The sequence below is a fragment of the Sminthopsis crassicaudata genome, chromosome 5 (assembly GCF_048593235.1).
Source record: "Sminthopsis crassicaudata isolate SCR6 chromosome 5, ASM4859323v1, whole genome shotgun sequence".
Classification (NCBI taxonomy): Eukaryota; Metazoa; Chordata; class Mammalia; order Dasyuromorphia; family Dasyuridae; genus Sminthopsis; species Sminthopsis crassicaudata.
Window position 1 is genome coordinate 203,557,092 of NC_133621.1, and position 22,256 is coordinate 203,579,347.

The following is a 22,256-nucleotide window of genomic DNA, read 5'->3' on the forward strand; positions in this document are numbered from 1 at the left end:
ATACAATATATGTATACATGTCCAAACAGTTATTTTGCTGTACAAAAAGAATCAGACTTTCATTTCACTCAGCATAAGTTCATGTAAATGACTTGTATTCTTATAAATTTGACTCACTTCTGTATTTACTTAAGAAATAAGGCTTTCATATATAGATTTAGGGATTACTGTTATAGGGTTGGGGAAATCATTAAGAATATATCTAGATGTGGCCATTTTCAACAACGAGATGAACCAAATCAGTTCCAATAGAGCAGTAATGAACTAAACCAGTTACACCCAGCAAAAGAACTCTAGGAGATGACTATGACTACATAGAATTCCCAATCCCTCTAATTTTGTCCGCCTGCATTTTGGATTTCCTTCACAGGCTAATTGTACACTATTTCAAAGTCCGATTCTTTTTGTACAGCAAAATAACTATTTGGACATGTATACATATATTGTATTTAATTTATACTCTAACATATTTAATATGTATTGGTCAATCTGCCATCTTGTGGGGGAGAGGAAGGGAAAAATTAGTACAAAAGATTTGACAATTGTCAATGTTATAAAATTATCCATGCATATATCTGGTAAATAAAAACTATTAAAATAATTTAAAAAAAAAAAGAATATATCTAGAGAAGAGTAGGGAGCCAAGGATTCTGAGGTGCAATTAAATAAGCAAGAAGAGAATCAGAGAGATGAGAAACATGAAAGCCTAGAAAAGCGTATTCAGGGGAAAAAAAACAACAACAATCAAACCTGAAAAAAAAAAAAAAAAAAAAACAGTATCAGATTTGTTAATTAAAAGATCATTTCTGAGGACTGCTAGGTGGTACGGTAAAGTGTGCACCTGCCCAGAGTTCAAATCTGGCCTCAAATACTTAATATTTCCTAGCTGTGTGAGGCTAGGCAAGTCACTTTCCTTCATTAAAATACAACCCCAAGAGATCACAATACAGTGTTTCCATCAAGTGTTGAGATCACACTCAGGCCAGATTACAAAGGAAAGGAATGGGGACAGCAAATACAGGCAGATTTTCCTAGAAGTCTGGACTAAAAAAGGGAGGGGTGTGTGTGTGTACACACTGTAGGGAGGAGATGGTAATATCTAGTGAAAGTTTTTGGAGGATGGAGACACTGGTACATGCTTAAAGGCAGTAGGGAAGGAGTTAGTAAATAATGAGATAGGAATACTTGAAAGGAAGGACTGATGCTACCATCTGCTGAACAAGACAGGGAGATGGGATCAAGAGACAAGATTAGGTCTTGGCAAGGAAAAGGGCCAGCTTACAGTCAACAAATGAGAGAAAGGACATAGTGTCAAGATCTTTTGAGGTGAAGGCGTAAAGAGGTAAGGTTTTCAATTAAGAGAAATTGGGGGTGGGAGGGAACAACTTATAGTATGGAGAGAGATTTCCAGTAGAAAAGTAACTAGAATAGGAATAAAGGAAAATTATTATGGGTGACAACAAAGTTCTGACCAGAGTAGATTGTAAATAGTAGAAACAAATATGAATCAAAATAATTATGGAAAGGGACTTGCTTTGGAGATAATAAGTAACTTTTATTGTATTCTTATATTTTGATAAACTCCCTGAATAGAATATAATCCATGAGACCATAACATCAATCCCCTTGGGGGTTTGGCAGTGAAGGTAGTGCCAGAAGTTACATCTGTATGAATGTAAAATGAATTCTTCATTTTGATGACACAATGAAATGAAGATTGCTACAATAAAAGACAGTTTGATCTGTTTTAAACTGGTTTTTTTATTTTATTTTTAAGAGTTTACACAAGGCGGCTTCACAAAACTCCATTTTCCCTTTGAACTTCAATTACATGCACAGCAAAGCTTTAAGAAGACATACTAAAAGAATAGCACATTACCTGGGGATATTCTGAAGAGAATAATGGGTAACTCTAATAAAAACATCTTAACGAGGAGAACTTAAAACATAAACTATTATAGTTCCCGTTTCAATTTGGATGCTGCAAAGTTTCGCTTTAAAGTCTACTTTTTCCCCCATAATTAACAGACATCCCTACAAAAATATTCTTGATAGCTAACTGTTAAAAACCTTTAGCTACTGAATACAATGTTTTAAGGGGAGGAAGAACAAAATTATATTTAACTGGTTAACCAGTAGACTTTAAAATAAATATCTGCAATGAGATGATAACTTAGTAAAACTATTTTGAATGAAGTTCAACAACAACAACAAAAAATTTGTTCATTCTCTTTGGTATCTCTCCTATATTTTTTCACTTTTTATTTAAGTGATATTACTTAATAAAATTAAAGAAAAAGGGAAATGGAGAAGTGAGTAATAAAACTACTATTGCCTTAGTTTTATTCTAGGCTAGGTAACTAATAAAATAGTCTCACACTGGAGAAGACTATCAGAGATGATGGATAAGGATTACTTCTAGTTTATAGTTCAAATATTGTGTACTAGCATAGTAAGTATCAAAACTATGACTCAAAGTGGCCTCATTTGGCAAGGCTGAGTTTGGAGATGATTTAAAATTAAATTTTTCTCTTACTCTTTCAATTTTCATGTGTGGTATTCATTATATCTGGTACCACTTATACTGTTTCCTTACTTATTTCCACTCTAGCATGATTTTTAAATAAATGGCTAGCTGGAAATGAACATTTAACATAATTTTGGTCTCTACTGTTTGGAGCCTTCAAAACATTATCAAAATAAGCCACTAAAAATGATGGCAGAATTCAGTTTAGAGAAGAGACACTGGAAAGATAAGAAAAGTAGGCAGTAATAATAACATGATTTAAAACTCTGTGACTTATTAATGCCACAAAATGTAAAAATAAATTTGTCATGCTTAATGTCAAAAATTGGTAGAATATTCATGGTCCTGGGAGTCCTTAATAAAGAGCGCTAAATAAACAAACCTTTAGGCTGAAATCACTTACAACCTATTAATTTCCCAATGATCCATGGAGCAAAAGACAGTTGATGAATTTTGAAATAAAGATCTATGGGGGGGAAAAAAACTATTGTTTCTCATGTTGATAAAGTTAATTTTTTTTCCTAGGCCTTTAAAATTTGTGGAAAATTTCAGCCTCTGTCACTCACCTTTAAATTCACAAAATTCCTCTTTCATCTGACATAGATGTGATCTTATAATACTCATAATTAAGCATAAATATTTGAGATTCAGAATAATATAGATGGTTTTGAATTAACATTAATATTGAAAATCCTATATTCTTGTTCTAGATGTTAACAGCATTAGGATTTTTAAATTCTTAAACAATCAATATATTTAAGCTGGGATAACTTCAAATAGTCAGTTAATAGAAAAAGTAAATCATTAGAATATTTTAAAGTTTCAAGGCTTAAGAAACAAGTGAAGCAAAAAAAAAAAAAAAAAAAAGTTATCAAGCCAAAGAACTTTTGAGTTGAAATTTTGAAATTCAAGTCTTGTGGAATTGCTAGATAACTAAAATCAAGGGGTTTTCAATGACTTGGAAAAATTATTTCAAAGCAATTTCTAATTGGTAAAACTGTTTAAATTTTCATGACAAAGTATATGATTGAATAGTGTGTGAGACTAAAGATGCACAATTGTAGAAAACTAAACCTCATTTTGCAAAGAGGCACACTGGAAAAAAGAATTGACACTCTTTATCCTACAGAAAAAGCTTATGCTTAGTTATGGATCAAGAATCTTTGCAGAGTGCTAATAAAAAGATTTTTAGATATTCTTTCAATATAATGATGATAAAGATATCTAAATGTGTAGCTAACTATACTAAAATATCCCCCTAACTACCCACAAAATTATTCATATATTAAGGATTTATATAATCCAGGAAAAAAAACCCAACAACAAAGGAATACATTATCTTTTGCCTCAGCATGAAATCTCAGAAAGACTCTCCAAATTCTTGATTGGCAGCATCATACTCTGTAATGAAATGCTTCAGTTCTTCAATGCATCGCTCACCTATTTCATGTAAATTCTGTCTCAAAGCAAACTGCACAGACTTTTCTAATGAAGGATCTTTATCAATCAGCATTTTCACAACCATCCCAAAAGTTTCACAGTCTTGTCGATAAACCTAGAAAGATGAAAAACATTTAAAAATTAAAAGTGTAGGAAAGCAAATTCACTGGCAACATTTCTAATTCAATTATTGCCCTAAACTGAAATATAAATCACCCTTATCTTTTAATAACATATAGGAAAGTCAAATCAGTAGAGTGAGTGAGAATCAAGAAGGCAGAAAAAGAGGAAGGATTAGAATCTAACTTGCCCTGCATACCTCCTTCATAAAAATCTACAGAAAGCATCAGACCAAATTCTGATTGGGAAAGCCATTAAGATGTCAAAAAGAGTAATTTTTTTTTTTTTTAAGTTCAAAGAAACCTAGGGAGATAGATAGAGAGATGCCTGTAGCCAAGGGGGGATGGGATATAGACATGAAGGTATAAAGTAATAGAAAAAGAAGGCCAAGGTAGGACACCAAAGCAAGAAGCACAAGGGAAGAAAGAGATTCTGGAACAAGCAGTGGGTACAGGAATGGGTGCTATTTGACAATTCTTTTACTCCCAATTCTGGTTGGTGGTTCTGGAATGGAAAGAAGCAACTGATCTTACTTATGTACTAAGCATGAAACAAGTTCCAGGAAGCAAATATTTGTAAAGGTAGTTCTGATGCTAACAAAGGGGAAATCAGGAGGTCAGTTGCTTTGAACATAGAGAGCCTTCCATTGAGCAAATTAATAGTGCCTAAGACAAATAATAGTCTATTAAAACTTCCAACCAGAAAAAAGGGGATAGAACCAAAACTGGGAAGGGAACATGGAAACTGAGAGTAGGAGGGCAGAGAACAAATCTACTATTAAAGAACACATTTTTGAAAGCAGTGAAAGCTTATAGCACCCTCCTCCCCAGACAGTCATGAAAACAGAATAAACAAATAATAAATAAGAGGGCAGAAATGCAGGCTAGACATTCCCACTCAAAAATGTGAATTATCCAGCACTAACAATAACATACAAAGTCAAGAAGCAGGTTGAAAGAATGAGAAAGATCTAAATACAGAAAGGGGTAAAAAATAAATAAATAAATAAAATTTACAAGCAAAGCCTTAAAGAAAAATGCAGTTTTGGACACAAGTCCAAGAAGAATTCATAGAAGAGTTGTAGCTAAAAAATTATTTTAAAAATCAACTGAGAACAGTAAAGGAAAGAATGGAGAAAGAGGCAAGAGCTTGCAAAGGAATATTAAGAATTAACAGCTTGGAAGAAAAGGCAAAAAAAATCTTAGTAAAAATAACTTCTTGAAAACTAGAATTGCCAGAGGAAAACTTAAAAAATGTAAAATATCAAAGCAAACAAATATGAAAGGGTAAAGTAACAGAATAAAATATTAAATATCTTAAAGGAAAAATAAATGACCTGGACAAGAGATTGAAGCTAGATATTTTAAGGATCAATGGACTATGTAAAAAACAAAATCTCAAAAGGAAACCATAGGAAAAACACAGAGTTCTAAAGTCAAGGGGAAAAAACATACTGCAAGCAGCTAGAAAGAAGAAATTCAAGTGCTGAGGAACCACATTAATAATGACACCAATTTGGTGGGAAATCTATACAAATCATTGATCATATTAATACAAATTTTAAAATCATATGATTGTTTAAATATATGTAGAAAAAGCTTCTGACAAAACATATAAAAATATATAAAAAAGCATTGAAAAATGTAGCTTTCCTTAAAATTACAAGTAGTATCTATCTAAAACCAAAAGTAAACATCATTTGTAATTGGGATAAACTACAAGCCTTTTCAATAAGATTAGAGGTGAAAAAGATGTCCATTATCAACATCATATCAGAAATGTTAGTTATCACGATAGAATAAGAAAATGAAAATGAAATAAGCATTGGCAAAGAGGAAGCAAAACTAGTCCTTTTTGTAGATAACATGATGGTTTATTTAGAGAACCAGAACCCTAGAAAATCAGTTAAAAAAATCATCACCCTAGTCAACAAATTCAAGGTTTCAGGATATAAAATCTTATGCATTTTTGTACATTAGAAAGAAATAGAAAATGAAACTCCATTTAAAATAATTTCAGTCAGTATAAAATACATGAGGTTTACTTGCCAATACACACAAAAGAGTTAGATGAATACAATTACAAAAAACTCTTCCATACAAAGACAAATCTAAATAATTGTAAACATATTAACTGCTCATGTGTATGCTGAGCCAATATAATAAAAATGGTTATTCTATCTAAATTAATTCCATTCAGTGCCATGCTAACCGAAATACCAAGAATCACTTAGAGGGCTAGAAAAAAATAACAAAATTTATGTGAAGGAACAAAAGGTCAAGAATATCATCTGAATCACTGAGGAAAAAAATTGGGAAGATTGGGACCAAGAGTTTCAGATCTGGAACTATACTTCAAAGTTGTTATCAACAAAACAATTTCATACTGGGGCAGCTAGGTGGCGCAGTGGATAGAGCACCAACCCTGAATTCAGGAGGACCCGAGTTCAAATCTGGTCTCAGACACTTAACACTTCCTAGCTGTGTGACTCTGGGCAAGTCACTTAACCCCAGCCTCAGGGAAAAAAATAAAATAAATTAACAATTTCATACTGTTAAAAAATAAGAGAGCTTATTAGCATAACTGACTATATCAATAACAAAACCAACAAAAACCAAATGATTTTCTCAACAGATACCAAAAAGGCTTTGGACAAAACAGAACATTTATTCCTATTAAAAACACTAAAAGGAATGGGAATAAATGGAGCATTCCTTAAAATAAATAATATTTATCCAAAACCATCAGCAAGCACAATGTATAGTGGGGATAAACTAGAAAATTTCCCAATAAAATCAGGCATGAAACAAGAATGTCCATTATCACCATTATTATTGAAGAAATCAATTCACATATATAATTGATATACTCCTTGCATTCTCAATGGATGGGGGAGGGAGAAAATTTGGAACTCAAAATTTTAAAAAATGAATTTATAATAAAGGATACATTAAATAAAAGAATTAATCCCCTATGTATGACTGTGCAAAAAAAAAAAAAAAGATCTTTAATAACATTTGGGGAATATATCTATTTGGAATAGTATTGATGAGAAGCATCGTGGGAGAAGTGAAAGAGCACTTGACTTAAGAGTCAGAAGATGAGTTCAAATATCAGATTCACTTTTAACTAGACTTGATCCTGAGCAAGTTATTCTACCTCTCTGAGGATAGGGATATGCTGGAGGGAGAGAATTCACATATATCTTTACTATGCCATATTTCAAAAACTTGCAAATAAAAAAGGAACATCTATCTCTTTCTTGTTACAAAAAGCCATGATATGATTAAAAAATAAAAAAATCAAGAAATATTTATTAAATATCCATCATGTGACAGACACTGTGCTAAGCACTGGAGATATGAAGGCAAAACAAAGAAGGAAAAAAATAGTTCCTGCATTCATGGACTTCATAGCATAAAGGGGGAGACAACATACAAATAACTAAATTATAAACAAGAAAAAAATTGGTGATAATTAACAGAGGGAAGACAGAAGCAATGACAAAAATCAGTAAAGTCTACATGTAAAATGTAAGATTTTAGTTGGGATTTAAAAGGGATACAGGAGATAGAAATAAAGAGGGAGAGAATATTAGGCATTTGGCAGCACAGCTACTGATAACATTCAGTTTCTGTGCACACATCTGACAAAACTGGAGTATGCTCTGCTAGGAATTGAAGGCAAGTATCAATTGATTGCAGAATTATATTAGGAGGGAATAAGGTATAATACTGCAAAGACAGAAAGAAGCCAGATAATGAGGTCTTTGAAAGCCAAACAGATGATTAAATATTTGATTCCTAAAGGGAAAAAGGAGGCACTAGAATTTAATGGGGAGAAGGTGACATGATCTGACCTGCACTTGGTTAAGTATGTAAGTAATAGAGTAATTTTAATAACTGAGTAGAAAACTATAGTAGAGAGAAACTTGAGAAAAGACCAAAAAGTCATTGTTATGGTTTTAGGAATGAAGTCATACTCTATCTGGTTGGTGACGGACCAGAAGATAGATAGGGGAATGTTTTAGATATTGTTAGGAGGCTATAAGCAATAAGATTTGGACAACTATAAGCAATAAGATTTGGATGTGGGGATTGGCAGTGAGATGTGAAGAATGAGATCTAGGATATTAAGCTGGGTAACTGGGGGAATAATGGTCCTTCATAGTAAAAGGAAAGCTAGGGAAAAAAGAGGGGACTGCAGTAAGAGAATAGAAAACAATGAGTTCAGTATATGTGCAGTTTAAATTATCTGTAAGATTTCCAATTTAGATGTCCAATAGATAATGGGAAATACAATTCCCAACTATAAATTTTAGCACCTTAATCTGTTATATCTGACTAAGTTGTGAGATTTCTTTTTCTGTATCTTCAAACTTTTTCAGGGGTTTCTCCTCTATGCCTTTTTCAAAGGGTCTGGTTTTTTTTTTTGTGTGTGTGTGCAGGTTATCTACTTGACCTGGAGTTCAGTTACTTTATTTGTAGCTTATTGGTTTCCAGCAGTCTGGCAGAAAAAACCCATTTGGTGAGAACATCAATCTCTTTCTGAGAAGGCTCCCTACCAAGAGGGCAGATCCCTTCCGGAATCCTCTTCTGTTTGGTGGAAACTTGGAGACTACTTTTCTAGGGTCTTGGTGATGTACTTGACTATCTGAACTGTATGTCTTAGTACTCTTCTTCCTTACTGATAGAGTATGGTACACTTTCTGGGTTGTTGATGACGGTAGAAACGAATGAATTTTTTGAATCATCTGAACAATAGGCTTCACTATGTTGTTTTTGTTCCGAGTCTCCATCTTGATTGAAATCTGGGTTTCTTGTTCTCTCTCCCATTGTTTTGACATATAGTCTGTATTCACATAATTTCACAGATCCTGTTCTCCAGAAGTATCCCAAATCTGGCCCATCTTCTCCACCTTCCTTTCTACTAAGGAGCCTCCTAGCAGTAGGCCCTAGAGCTCCATATGGGCCCATTAATGGGCTGATGCCCAAGGGCTGTGAAGGAAGTCCCAAGTTGAAAGAGGGATTAGAACTGGATAAGTTAGGTTTGAGATAATAACTGAATTCATGGGTGGTAGATGGGATCAATAGTGACACAGTTTAGAAAGGTAAGACAGAAGGTTCTAGAGAACCTTCATGCCCCTTAGTGGGCATGACCCAGATAAAGAAGAAGAAGACAATTATATACATTTATTAAGTGTATCCTTTGTGCTAGGCAAAGTGCTAAATGCTGAATATAAAAATAAAAAAATTAAAATAAAAAAGAGAAGAGAAGAGAGAGAGAGAGAGAATCTCAGCCCTGAAGGAATTTACTATCTAAAAGGAGAAGAAAATACACAAAAATAAACTGAAGGGGGTGGGATTGGGGATACAAAGCTGCACCGTGGTGCAGTCAGGTAGGAAATGAGGTGATACCCGTTCCAAGAACACTTCTTAAATTGAGATTTCTTTGTCCTCCTATCTGAGGGGCAGAGTGATGGAGAGTGAGTAGCAATGCTGATTCTATCTTACAAGATGATGAACTTTTCCCAATAATGGGGATGGTGGGGAAGACAGAGAAAACAGTATTGTTAGGAGAGAAACGAGAACCTTGATAGAGTAATTTCACACAAAGCTAAGAGAGAAGAGAGCATAAAGGAGATCGACATTATCTAAGGCTGCAGAAAGAGGTCAAGAAATGGACTGAGAAAAAGCTGACATTTGTAATTAAGAATCATTGGTAACATTGAAGAGAGCAATTTCAGCTGAAAGGTGAGATCAGAAGACAGAATGTAGTGTTAAGAATTTGAAAGAAAGAGAAGTGGAAGCACTGAGTGTAAGAAGGCACTGATTTTAGTCACAAAAGGGAGGAAAGATAGGGGACAGTTCCTTCCCTCTTGGAGCTTAAGAGGGAACTGGTGACCAAGGAGAACTACATATTGGGAAAGTAAGTTAGAGGGAATGGTAATGGGAGTCCCGGAGAAATTGACTGGCATGCCCTTCCATAAATGGTAGATGTGTAATATACAGTAAAATACTTTTTGTTTTTAGTGACACAGCAAGGAGGCCATGTAATGAAGAGTAATAGACTGAGAGTCTGTAGACTTGGGTTACTTACATCAAGGGCTGAGCAAATCACTTAATCAGTTTTGGCCTCAATGTCCAAATGTAAAATAGTGGAAAAGATTTTGTAAACCTTAAAAGAGTCTTAAAAAGTCGGGGGTGGGAGGAGCTTTATATTTTTGTCTTTTAGGTATTCTTGATTTCTAAAGCTAGTAGTTGACATAAAATGACTATTTCTGGGACTAAATCGGTCATAGTTTGTAAAGTTCTTGAACTGTGAAGGTCAGGTCATCTGCTCAATTATAATCCTTCTCTGGGAGGAGATCTGTAAGATCTTTTCCTCTGTGCACAGGTTTCTTGGGAGCTCTGAATCTCCTCCAGCTCTTGCCCTTTCAGCCCAGAGTCAATTCTCTCAGACCCAATGCTGCCCTTCTTTTATCCTCCCAGAGAAAAGGCATGTGAGAACTCATCGGGGTGTGGGGAAATACTTCCACCAATGAACTTGCTCCTCTTAGAATTCCTAAGGTGTAAACACCCTTTAAAGGTCCGAACCAAAGGTCTGAGACAGAGAACTGTCCTGAATTCTCACCCTGTAACTGTCCAGATAACCTGAGTTCTCATCTTGTAATCCTAACAATAGTTTAAAGGAATAGTTATATTCTGAAACTTTCAAAAAAGAGCTTTCCAGAGTCTGTGACTCAATGTCAAATGGAACAACATACTCATTTCAGTTACAGAATTAGTATCATATAAATGGAAGCCATTTTACTGAAGTCTGTAAAATGTTTAGATAAATTTGTGCCTCTGCTGGCATCCTTGAACCCATTTCTCCTCTCTTCTCCTTTGATCAACTTTTTTTTTCTCCCCCCATTTTCAAACTGCCCTTGTCTTTGGGCTCCTTCTTTGTTTCCTTCAAAAATGCCCAGGTCTCTTCCATCCTTAAAAAGCCTTCATTTTATCCTGCCATCACTAAAAGGTGCATATGTTTTTTCCATGTCTCATCCCTTATACAGCTAAATGGATTGAAAAATTACCTCACTACCTCCACTTGCAATCTGGCTTCCAACCTCATCATCACACTTACTCTGCACAGATTAAAAAATCAGTTATCTTTTGTTAAATCCATGAGTCTTCTTTTAGTCTTCCTCTCTCTTGGTTTGTTACATTTAATGCTTGTAACCACCCATCCTCCTAGAAACCTTTTCTCTCAGTTTCAGTTAACACTGATCCCTTTTGGTTTTTGTCCTACCTACATAATTTCCTTCTGTCACCTTTCTGGATAATCATCTATTTTCTGCTTCTCAACAATGGATGTTCCTCAAGTTTTTGCCCAGAGAACAATTATCTTTTTTCTCATTATACCCTATCTTGGTAATATAATAATATCTCATTTAATTCTTATCTGTCTATATATGTTTTCCAAATATATACAGCAGTAATTGCTTTCCTCATGGGTCCACTTCATCAACTACTTGAGGGACATCTCATAGATATTCCATAAGTGTCTCAAACAAAACTTCATAAGCGTAAGACAGAAATTTTCATTTCCCTTCTAAACTTATCTATTTCTACTTAGATTTTGTTGAATTGGTCAGCCATGTCTTACTTTTCCAGATCCTGCAAGAGGTTTTCTTTGCAAAGATACTGAAGCAGTTTGTGATTTTTAGTTACTTCTGTAGTGGATTATGGTAAAGTGAAGTAAACTGACTTGTCTGGGGTCACACAGCTAGTGTCTGAGGCCAGATTTTAACTATTTAATGAGCCACCTAGGTGCCTGTTGAGATTACCCTTATTTTTAATTTCACAATTACCTTAGTCTATCCCTTCTTTCTCACTTCTCCATATCAAAATCATATGATAAGAATTCTGCTTCTGTAATATTTCTTAAATGTATTATTATAATTCTAATCTTTGTCAACTCTAGCCTGAAGTATTATAATTGTCTCTAATTAATTTTATCTGTTTTCAGTTCCATCCCTTTTTAATTAGCCCTCCATACAGCTCCATACAATCTTTGACTATAGTAAACTCCTCTGTTTGGCACAATTTGGTTCCAATCCTCACATCCCACATCCCTCCAGTGTATGTGTATCTCTCTCTCCCTCTCCCTCTCCCTCTCCCTCTCCCTCTCCCTCTCCCTCTCTCCTCTCTCCTCTCTCCTCTCTCCTCTCTCCTCTCTCCTCTCTCCTCTCTCTCTCTCTCTCTCTCTCTCTCTCTCTCTCTCTCTCTCTCTCTCTCTCTCTCTCTCTCTCTCTCTCTCTCTCTCTCCTACTTCACAGTTCCAACAATCATTAATTAATATGTCTATCATTTTGCAACCTCTTCAACACTATTCCTATCTTTGGTCATCTTTGTCAATCTGCCAATTCACTGTTAGTTTAAAGATAAAGACATTAAGGACCAAAGAGGTGAAATTATTTATGTTGTTGTATAGTCATTTTCAGTTATATCCACCTCTTTGTAACCCCGTTTGGAGTTTTCTTGACAAAGATACTAGAGTTGTTTGCCATGTCCTTCACCAGCTCATTTTGTAGATGAGAAACTAAGGTGATATCTAATTTGATCCTTATAATAACTGTTTGAGGGAGGTCCTTTTATTATCCCTATATAATAGTTGAAGAAATTGAGACAAATGGAAAACGGAACGTCTTCCTGGATTCAGGTCACACACACTATCCACAACGCACCACCTTGCTGCCCAGAAAAAATGAATACAACAAGACACACATTAATAGCTGGATTTTAAACTACTTTCTGACTGGTTCCAGTGCTTTCCCCCCACTATATGAGGTATCTCCCTGGTCTCTGACAGAACTAGTCTTCTGGTTTGGAAAACCTGAATTGTTGGTGCCAAGTGATATCCTTTCTCAAGATGCCTTTGCTCTTTGGTTGAGAAAGTCTTATAGGTTCAAGGAGCTACATTGTTACTTTCCCTACACTCAAGTTTTTGAATTATTAAATTAATCAACATTTATTAAGCCACCAAGTGAATTTAAAAAAACAAAGCCCATTTCTACCTTTAAGTAGCTTAAAATGTAATGGGAGGGGTAAGGGTAGGGCAAGGAAACAATATGTAAAAGGAATCTAAGGGAGAGAGTTATGGGAAGGGAATGATGAAGTCAAAAGGACATGGCCAGGTGAGAGATGAAGAGATAAGTGGGAAGATGGGGGTCCTTAAATGGAGGTTTTCTCTCCTCCATTGTTAGGTTATGGTATGTTGTGGCTGTGTCAGATACAAGGCATTCTAAGGAGGTAGAAAGGACACTAGCAATTGTGAGTAGGAGACCAAAAACTAAAGATGATATTAAAGTTACAAACCTTAGAGACTGGGGAATGGTGGTGTCTTTGATAGAAGTGTTTGAAGATGTATGGACTGGGAATAAAATATGAGTTCATCAGAGTTCTTTTGTTTTGACAATGTGGTTGTTGAAATATATATTGTTCTTCTGGTTCTGTTCATTTCATTTTGTATATAAATCTTCCTAGTATCTCTGAAGTCATACCTTTTATCATTTCTTAAGGTATAGTAATAGTCTATGGAACATGAATATGCTATAATTTTCCCAAGCATTCTCCAATTGTTAGGTACCTCCTCGGTTGCTGATCTTTGTCATCACAAAAAGAAATATTATAAATATTATTGGAAAAATGGATCCTTGTCCTTTCATTAGTCTCTTTGGGGTATAGGTATAGTAGAAGAAATCACAAGACATACATTTTTGGATATACTCAATAAGAGAACTTATTTAGTGCATATTTGTTAACAAGATTTTGATATTTTTTCCTTTTCCTGACTGAGGGAGGGGGGAAGTGAGAGAGAAAATAAATGCTTGTTAATTGAAAAAAAGTTTAATTAGAAAAAGAGATGATAATTGATAACATGGGAGCAAGTAACATCACCAAGAGATCAAATAGCAATAAAAGAAAAGAAGATATAGGACAGTGTCTTGAAGAATATTAAAGTATGGACAAAGAATCAGCAAAGGAGATTATGCTAATTGGCTGTACAACAGATTTATAATATATAATTACAACTGAGCTCTCCCTGCTATGTACTATTCTGGGAATGACTCTCTCTAATTCACTCCCAATCTATTCTCATACAATCTAGACTACCCTAACATCCATCTCAGCAAAAGAATATGCTAAATGCTTCTTTAAAAAAAAAAAAAAAAAAAAAAAAAAAGAGGAATTAGGAATAGACCATCATTTCACATTATATTTCAAGATAAACATATACTGTGTGAATCAAGTAGTTAGCAGAGATAAAGGGTTCAAAGAGAGGGTTTTTTGAGGATGGAAGAGAACTGAACAGGTTTGCAGGTAGCTAAAAGACAGAAAGGGATTGAAAATAAATGATCAAGGGGAGCAATCTTTTGAAAGTGAAGGGATAGAATGGACTGAAATCACTGGAGGAGGTAAAAGGATTGGTGGTAAGGAATAAAGTCACCTCATTATATGAGATAGGTGAAGGAGAAGATAAGGGAGGAGAAGGAAGAAAGGAATTGGCTTTAATTTTTATTGTAAAATGTGATACAAGGTTCTCAACTGAGAGACCTGGGGAAGGGGGAGCCATGATAGGTATAAAAAGAGACAAAAAGGTTTTGGAAGAACTACTATGCAAAGTGAGATAGTGAATTAATGAGAAAGGTTTAATAGCACGTAGTAGCAGCAGTGAAGACCTGAAATCATGTAACACAAATTTGTAGGATACAGTCAGAATAGTTATGTGATTTTCTCCATTTTCATGCTATATATCATGCTAAAGCATGATAGTACAAGAGTGAATGCATGAATAGTGAGTGTGATTCAAAGCTGAGGAATGGCAGGACCCAACTGTTGATATGATAAGGAGGATGGAAATTCAAGAGTTAGAAGAGATGTGGGACTCTATTGGTTCACCAGAATCAAGATGAAGAAAAGAGAAGAAATTGGTTAGTATAGGAGAGATGGCTTGGAAGAGAATTGAGGGGACAAGAGATTCAGACGAAAACTAGAGGGAGAGATAGAAAGCCAACAGACTCTAATCAAATAAGAGAATTAGGGATTTTTTTCAACATGGAAGCAGAGTATGAGAGAGTGATGGCAAGAACAAGGATATTACTATCTTTATGTGTGGCTGAGGTTGGGTGGAAGAGTGGATCATGTGAATGCAAGTAAGGTGAGGAACTGAGTTTTTAGAGTGTTTGAGAGTTTGTTGAGGTCTCCTAGTATAACAGTATTGTTTTCTCAGCCAATTTAATCCACCCTCTTATGTCTGCTGCTTCTCTCACCACCCTTCCTTCCTCCTTCCAAGTTCTTGTTCTCATTGTAGCACTTCAACAAACCTACTGATATTCTCTCATATATCCTAATCTCCCAATTTGTCAACCTATTAATTTCCTTCCAATCTTTCCTCAGCTATATACTGTGATGGGCACAAATGAGTAACTTCTATGTTCAGCAACTCTGAAATTTCCTTATCTGGTAAAAATCTGTTGCCATTCCACCTCTCTCTGTGTTTTGGAACTTCTAATCCTATTCTCTACTCATTGCAACCTCCAATCCCTCTATCCCTCAGTTTTTTAAATGAAAGGTAAAGACATATATTTTTGGATATACTAACGAGTTTATTTTGCTTGACTGCATATTTGTTACAAGGGATTTAATTTTTTTCCCCTTCTTATGGCAGGGAAGAGGAGGAAAAGGAAAAAAATGCTTGTTAACTCCAAACAAGTAAAATTTAATTAGAGAGATTATATTGACAGCATGGGAAACAAGTGATATCACTTCCACACCAGCTACACCTACTTCTCCTCTTTATCTTAACTTTTTGATAAAGCTATTTTCAACTCTACCCTGTCCCCTCTTCTCATCCATTTATCCTACCAACAATCTTTTTACAATAAATCTCAGCTTTAAATTACTCCCATCATCCACTATCTTGGCCCCTGTTCATAGAATCATTCTGACTGGGTCCTCACTGTAGGAAGACAATCCTTTGATATATCCCAATTATAATCAATTCACTTACCTTACTCACTGCCGAAGTCTGAAAAAAATTTCATCCCACCTCAATCCTCTCAGGGAACTCTCTCCCCAAGTTCTCTTACCCACAAAATTTGCCTCCTATTTCACTTAAAAATTTAGGTTATATACTAAGAGCTCTCTCTTATCCTCTCCATCATCTCACATCACCCAATATGTTCTGTCATTCTCTCCTCCTTTACTCTCTCACTCAATAAGATGGCCCTTCTCTTTTGTTGAGACAAATCTCTCTTTTCTCATACATAATGCCATTTCTTCCTGTTTTCTCCAGCAGAATGTCCCTAATATCCCTGCTTTCTCAGTAATTTTTAATATTTTCCCCCCAAAGACCCTCCATTTAATTTGTCCATCTTTGCTAGTTATCATCCCATGTCTTTCCTTCTTTGTGGCTAAACTCCTAGAGATATCCTTCTTTACCAAGTGCCTCTAATTTCCTTTTCTCCTCTACAGACTATCTTCTATTCTCATTTTTCAGCTGAAATTGTTTCTCCAAGGTTACCAATATCCTTTAATTAGTAAATTTAATGACATTTTTCTTCTTTCTTCTTGACCTACTTGAGCCCTTGAAACATTTAACTCTAGCTCTTCTTCATATCTCTAAATTTCTATGATTACTCTATTGTACTTTGTCATGACCACCACGTCCCTCAAGGATTTAGCTTGAGCCCCCTCCTCATCCTGCGAGATGACTCAGTTTGATAAGCTCACCTAATTACCTAATCAACTTCCATGGATTCAATGATCACATCCATGCTAATGATTCTCACATCTACTTCTCTAGTTGTAACTTTCCTCTTAACTTCCAATCTTAAATCTCCAAGTGCCTATTGAAAATCTTGAAATGGATGTACTGCAGATATCTTAAAAGTCAACTGTTCAATCTTAAAGTGAATTTATTAAATCCCCAAGACCAGATGTATTTACATGTGAATTCTACCAAACATTTAAAGAACAACTAGCCCCAATGTTATATAAACTATTTGAAAAAATAGGGATTGAAGGAGTCCTACCAAACTCCTTTTATGACACAGACATGGTACTGATACCTAAACCAGGTAGATCGAAAACTGAGAAAGAAGACTATAGACCAATTTCCTTAATGAATATTGATGCTAAAATCTTAAATAAGATATTAGCAAAAAGACTTCAGAAAATCATCCCCAGGATAATACATTATGATCAAGTAGGATTTATATCAGGAATGTAGGGCTGGTTTAATATTAGGAAAACTATTAGTATAATTAATTGACCATGTTAATAATCAAATTAATAAAAACATATGATCATCTCAATAGATGCAGAAAAAGCATTTGATAAAATCCAACATCCATTCCTACTAAAAACGCTTGAGAGTATAGGAATAAATGGACCATTCCTTAGAATAATCAGGAGCATATATTTAAGACCGTCAGTAAGCATAATATGTAATGGAGATAAACTGGAACCTTTCCCAGTAAGATCAGGAGTGAAACAAGGTTGTCCACTATCACCATTACTATTCAATATTGTATTAAAAATGTTAGCCTCAGCAATAAGAGCCGAGAAAGAGATTAAAGGAATAAGAGTAGGTAATGAGGAAATCAAACTAAAACTCTTTGCAGATGACATGATGGTATACTTAGAAAACCCCAGAGATTCTAATAAAAAGTTATTAGAAATAATTCACAACTTTAGCAAAGTTGCTGAGTACAAAATAAATCCACATAAATCCTTAGCATTTTTATACATCACCAATAAATTGCAACAGCAAGAGATACAACGAGAAATTACATTCCAAACAAATGTCAAGAGCATAAAATATTTGGGAATCCATCTACCAAAGAATAGTCAGGAATTATATGAACAAAATTACAAGGCACTTTCTACAAAAATAGTCAGATTTAAATAATTGGAAAGACATCCAGTGCTCGTGGATAGGCCAAGCCAATATAATAAAGATGACAATACTCCCCAAACTAATCTATTTATTTAGTGCTATACCAATCAGACTCCCAAGAAACTATTTTAATGACCTAGAAAAAATAACAACAAAATTCATATGGAAGAATAAAAGGTCGAAAATTTCAATGGAATTAATGGAAAAAAAAGTCAGAGGAAGGTGGTCTAAGTATACCTGATCTAAAGCTATATTATAAAGTAGCAGTTACCAAAACCATTTGGTATTGGCTAAGAAATAGACCAGTCGATCAGTGGAACAGATTAGGTACAAAGGACAAAAAAGGGTACAACTATAGCAATCTAGTGTTTGACAAACCCAAAGATACCAACATTAGGGATAAGAATTTGTTATTTGAAAAAAACTTTTGGGCAAACTGGAAATTAATATGGCAGAAATTAAATATGGTTCCACACTTAACACCATATACCAAGATAAGATCAAAATGGGTCCATGATTTAGGCATAAAGAATGAGATCATAAATAGATTAGAGGAACAGAGTATAGTTTACCTCTCAGACCTGTGGAGGAGGAAGGAATTTATGACTAGAGAAGAACTAGAGATCATTATTGATCACAAAATAGAAGATTTTGATTACATCCAAACTAAAAAGTTTCTATACAAATAATACTAATGCAAACAAGATTAGAAGGGAAGTAACAAATTGGGAAAATATTTTTACAGTTAAAGGTTCTGATAAAGGTCTCATTTCCAAAATATATAGAGAATTGATCCTAATTTATAAAAAAATCAAACCATTCTCCAATTGATAAATGGTTAAAGGATATGAACAATTTTCAGATGATGAAATTGAAACTATTTCCACTCATTTGAAAGAGTGTTCCAAATCACTACTGATCAGAGAAATGCAAATTAAGACAACTGTGAGATATCACTACACACCTGTCAGATTGGCTAAGAAGACAGGAACAAATAATAATGAATGTTGGAGGGGCTGTGGGAAAACTGGGACACTAATACATTGTTGGTGGAGTTGTGAAAGAATCCGGCCATTCTGGAGAGCAATTTGGAACTATGCCCAAAAAGTTACCGAACATTGTATACCCTTTGATCCAGCAGTGCTACTACTGGGCTTATATCCCAAAGAAATACTAAAGAGGGGAAAGGGACCTGTATGTGCCAAAAAGTTTGTAGCAGCTCTTTTCATAGTGGCTAGAAACTGGAAGATGAATGGATGTCCATCAATTGGAGAATGGTTGGGTAAATTAGGGTATATGAAGGTTATGGAATATTATTGCTCTGTAAGAAACAATTGGCAGGAGGAATACAGAGAGGCTTGGAGAGACTTACATCAACTGAAGCTGAGTGAAATGAGCAGAACCAGAAGATCGCTGTACACTTCAACAACAATACTATATGAGGATGTATTCTGATGGAAGTGGATCTCTTCAACATAAAGAAGATCCAACTCACTTCCAGCTGATCAATGATGGACAGAAACAACTACACCCAGAGAAGGAGCACTGGGAATTGAATGTAAAATATTAGCACTACTGTCTATCTACCCAGATTACTTATACCTTCGGAATCCAATACTTAACGTGCAACAAGAAAATTGGATTTACACACATATACTGTATCTGGGTTATACTGTAACACATGTAAAATGTATGAGATTGCCTGTCATCTAGGGGAGGGAGTAGAGAGAGGGAGGGGAAATCTGGAAAAATGAATACAAGGGATAAAAAAAAAAATTACTCATGCATATATACTGTCAAAAAAATTTATAATTATAAAATTAATAAAAAAAAGTAAATTTATTGTTTCTCTTCCCAAAACTTCTCTTCTAATTAACCTACTCCCATACCATGATTGTTCCAGTCATATAACCTGAGTGATACCCTCCACTACTTATTCTCTGACCACCCATTTATAACAGAACTCTCCCCCCACCCACTAATATCCAATCTGTTACCAAGTCTTGTGAATTTTGCTATCAAAACACCTTTCAGAACCATCTCTTCTCTTCTCTAATATGGCCACCACCTTGGTGCAAGCTTTCATCACGTAATGCATGGAATATAATTGTAATAGCATTTTGTTTGGTCTCCTTCCCTCAAATGTTGTCCCACTGCAGTCCATCATGCACCATCAGAGTAATCTTCCTAAACTGAAAGTCTGACCATGTCATCCTCCCACCATTATTCAATAAACTCTAGTTATTTCCTATCACCTCTAGGATAAAAATGTAAAGTCTTCTGTCTGACATTTAAAGTCCTTCAAAACCAGTCCCTTCCCTACATCTCCAGTGGTTTTATACCACATAATATGCCTATAGAGTTCTCTAGTACTTTATCTCCAGATGCTGGTTTTCTTGGCTTCTTTCACGTCCCATCTAAAATTCCATCTTCTATAAAAAGTCTTTCCTTATTCCTTCAGATCATCTTCAATTCTCTTGTATTTCCTTCAATTCCTAATTTTTCCTTGTTCTAATTTGAATCTCTCTGTATGTTGTAGCCTGAGCCCCAATGATACTAATTTTCAATTTTTACACATCTTGTGACCATATATCACGACTAAAATAACTTAAATTTTAGGATACTGAAAATATAAGCTGCTGTTTGATCCAACATAGGTGATCCCATATTGTCCCCTGGACCACATAAGTTTATTTTTTTTACATTTTCAGAATAAATAATAGATTAAAAAGCAAATTGTTTAAAAAAGGACACATTTGTTAAAGAAGAGCTATGAGAAACAGTGAGAAGGAATCCTTAAAGAAAGACTACTATTTCATAATTCTAAAGCTATTACACATCATATGAAAATAGAAAAAAATTTCAAATTTCATTTTCAATTCTAAGTCAAGTACTTAAATTTCTATTTATTATTTTCTTATATTGTATTTTTATAACAACTTTTAGATAGGGTACAATAATTTGAAGAAACTTGGCAAAAAAAAAAAAAAAAAAAAAACCTAAGGAAAGTTGCAAGAGCAATAATTCAAATTTACAGGTAAAGTTTCCAAAGCACCACTTGATCTGCTAAAAATATTGAGCCAATAGAATATACTATAAACTAGAAATAGAAAACAAATGTAGAATAAATCATAAACAAAGTTAAATTACCCATTTTCAAAGAAATTAGACAGTGACTCAAAAGCAGATCACTATTTCTAAACATCATTTGAAAATAATAGCTAAATATCCTGGAAAAGCTGTTCATTCCATTTCTCCTCATTTTGACAAACTAAAATGTGGATATATTAAATTGGAAAGCAAAACCACTGACATAGCAAAGTAGATAAAATGCTGGACTTGAACTCAGAAAAATCATTCCTTTTTTTTTGTGTATAACCCTAGAATAGCTACTTAACTTCAGTTTTCTTCATCTGTAAAAAAAACAAAGAGGGACAAAAATAATACCCCTACTTCTCAAGATTGTGGTGAAGCTAAAATAAGTTGTTTACAAAGTATTTTACAAACCCTAAAACATATATAAATGTTAAATACTATCATTACTATTATTATTACTATTACATCCACTAAGACTCTTTTGAGTTCTTAATCATTTGAAAAAAGGAACGGCAAAGAACTAAAATATAGATTTTTTTTTTTAAAAAATAGTCATTGGAAGATGTGTCACTTAATAATTCTCAGGATAGACACATATTCATTATGAGAAACCTTCTATTGTACTCTAACAATTTTTACAAATCAGTCAAATTGCTGTTGCTTATCAATTATAGGCTGCAAAATACTTTATGTATATTATCTCATTTGACTCTCAAAAAACTGCAAAAAGCAGTCAATGAGATACTATGATCCCATTCTATAGAAAAGGAAATTAAGACAAATTAATTAAGAAAGTTAAATGACTCTCCCAAGGTCACAGGACCATTAACTGACTGAGGCAGACTTTCAATTCAGGCCTTCCTGAATCCAACACCATGGCTATTTTCATGGTATAACTTAGCTGCTTCATGTGCACTTTATTCTTAACTAAAAGTTACATGCACTAAAGAACAGAATTGTTTAACTATTTTCAAAACAACGATTCATGGGAGTAAGTGATTACCACATAATTATCTTTGTAGTTTGGAAATCAGTTGCCTTGCTGAAGTCTGGAACTCAGAGTGTACCTTATCTTACTTCAGAGGAGTTTAAGAAAAATTCTCAGGTTCAAATTCTGGATGTTTCT

The 22,256-nt window shown here is 34.4% G+C and overlaps 1 protein-coding gene across 7 annotated transcripts in view; it reads right to left on the reverse strand.

Moving 5' to 3' along the window:
- Window positions 1-1,741: 1,741 nt before the first annotated feature.
- PPHLN1 (periphilin 1) overlaps window positions 1,742-22,256 on the reverse strand; it is a 169,284-nt gene continuing 148,769 nt past the window's right edge. For 6 of the 7 annotated variants that reach the window (XM_074269575.1, XM_074269574.1, XM_074269572.1 and 3 more), the window contains one exon: window positions 1,742-4,082. In XM_074269575.1, coding sequence (XP_074125676.1) covers window positions 3,888-4,082 — 195 coding nt within the window. In that variant the 3' untranslated portion in view covers window positions 1,742-3,887. The remainder of the gene's footprint in view (window positions 4,083-22,256) is intronic. The other variant, XR_012482519.1, reaches the window with a different exon arrangement.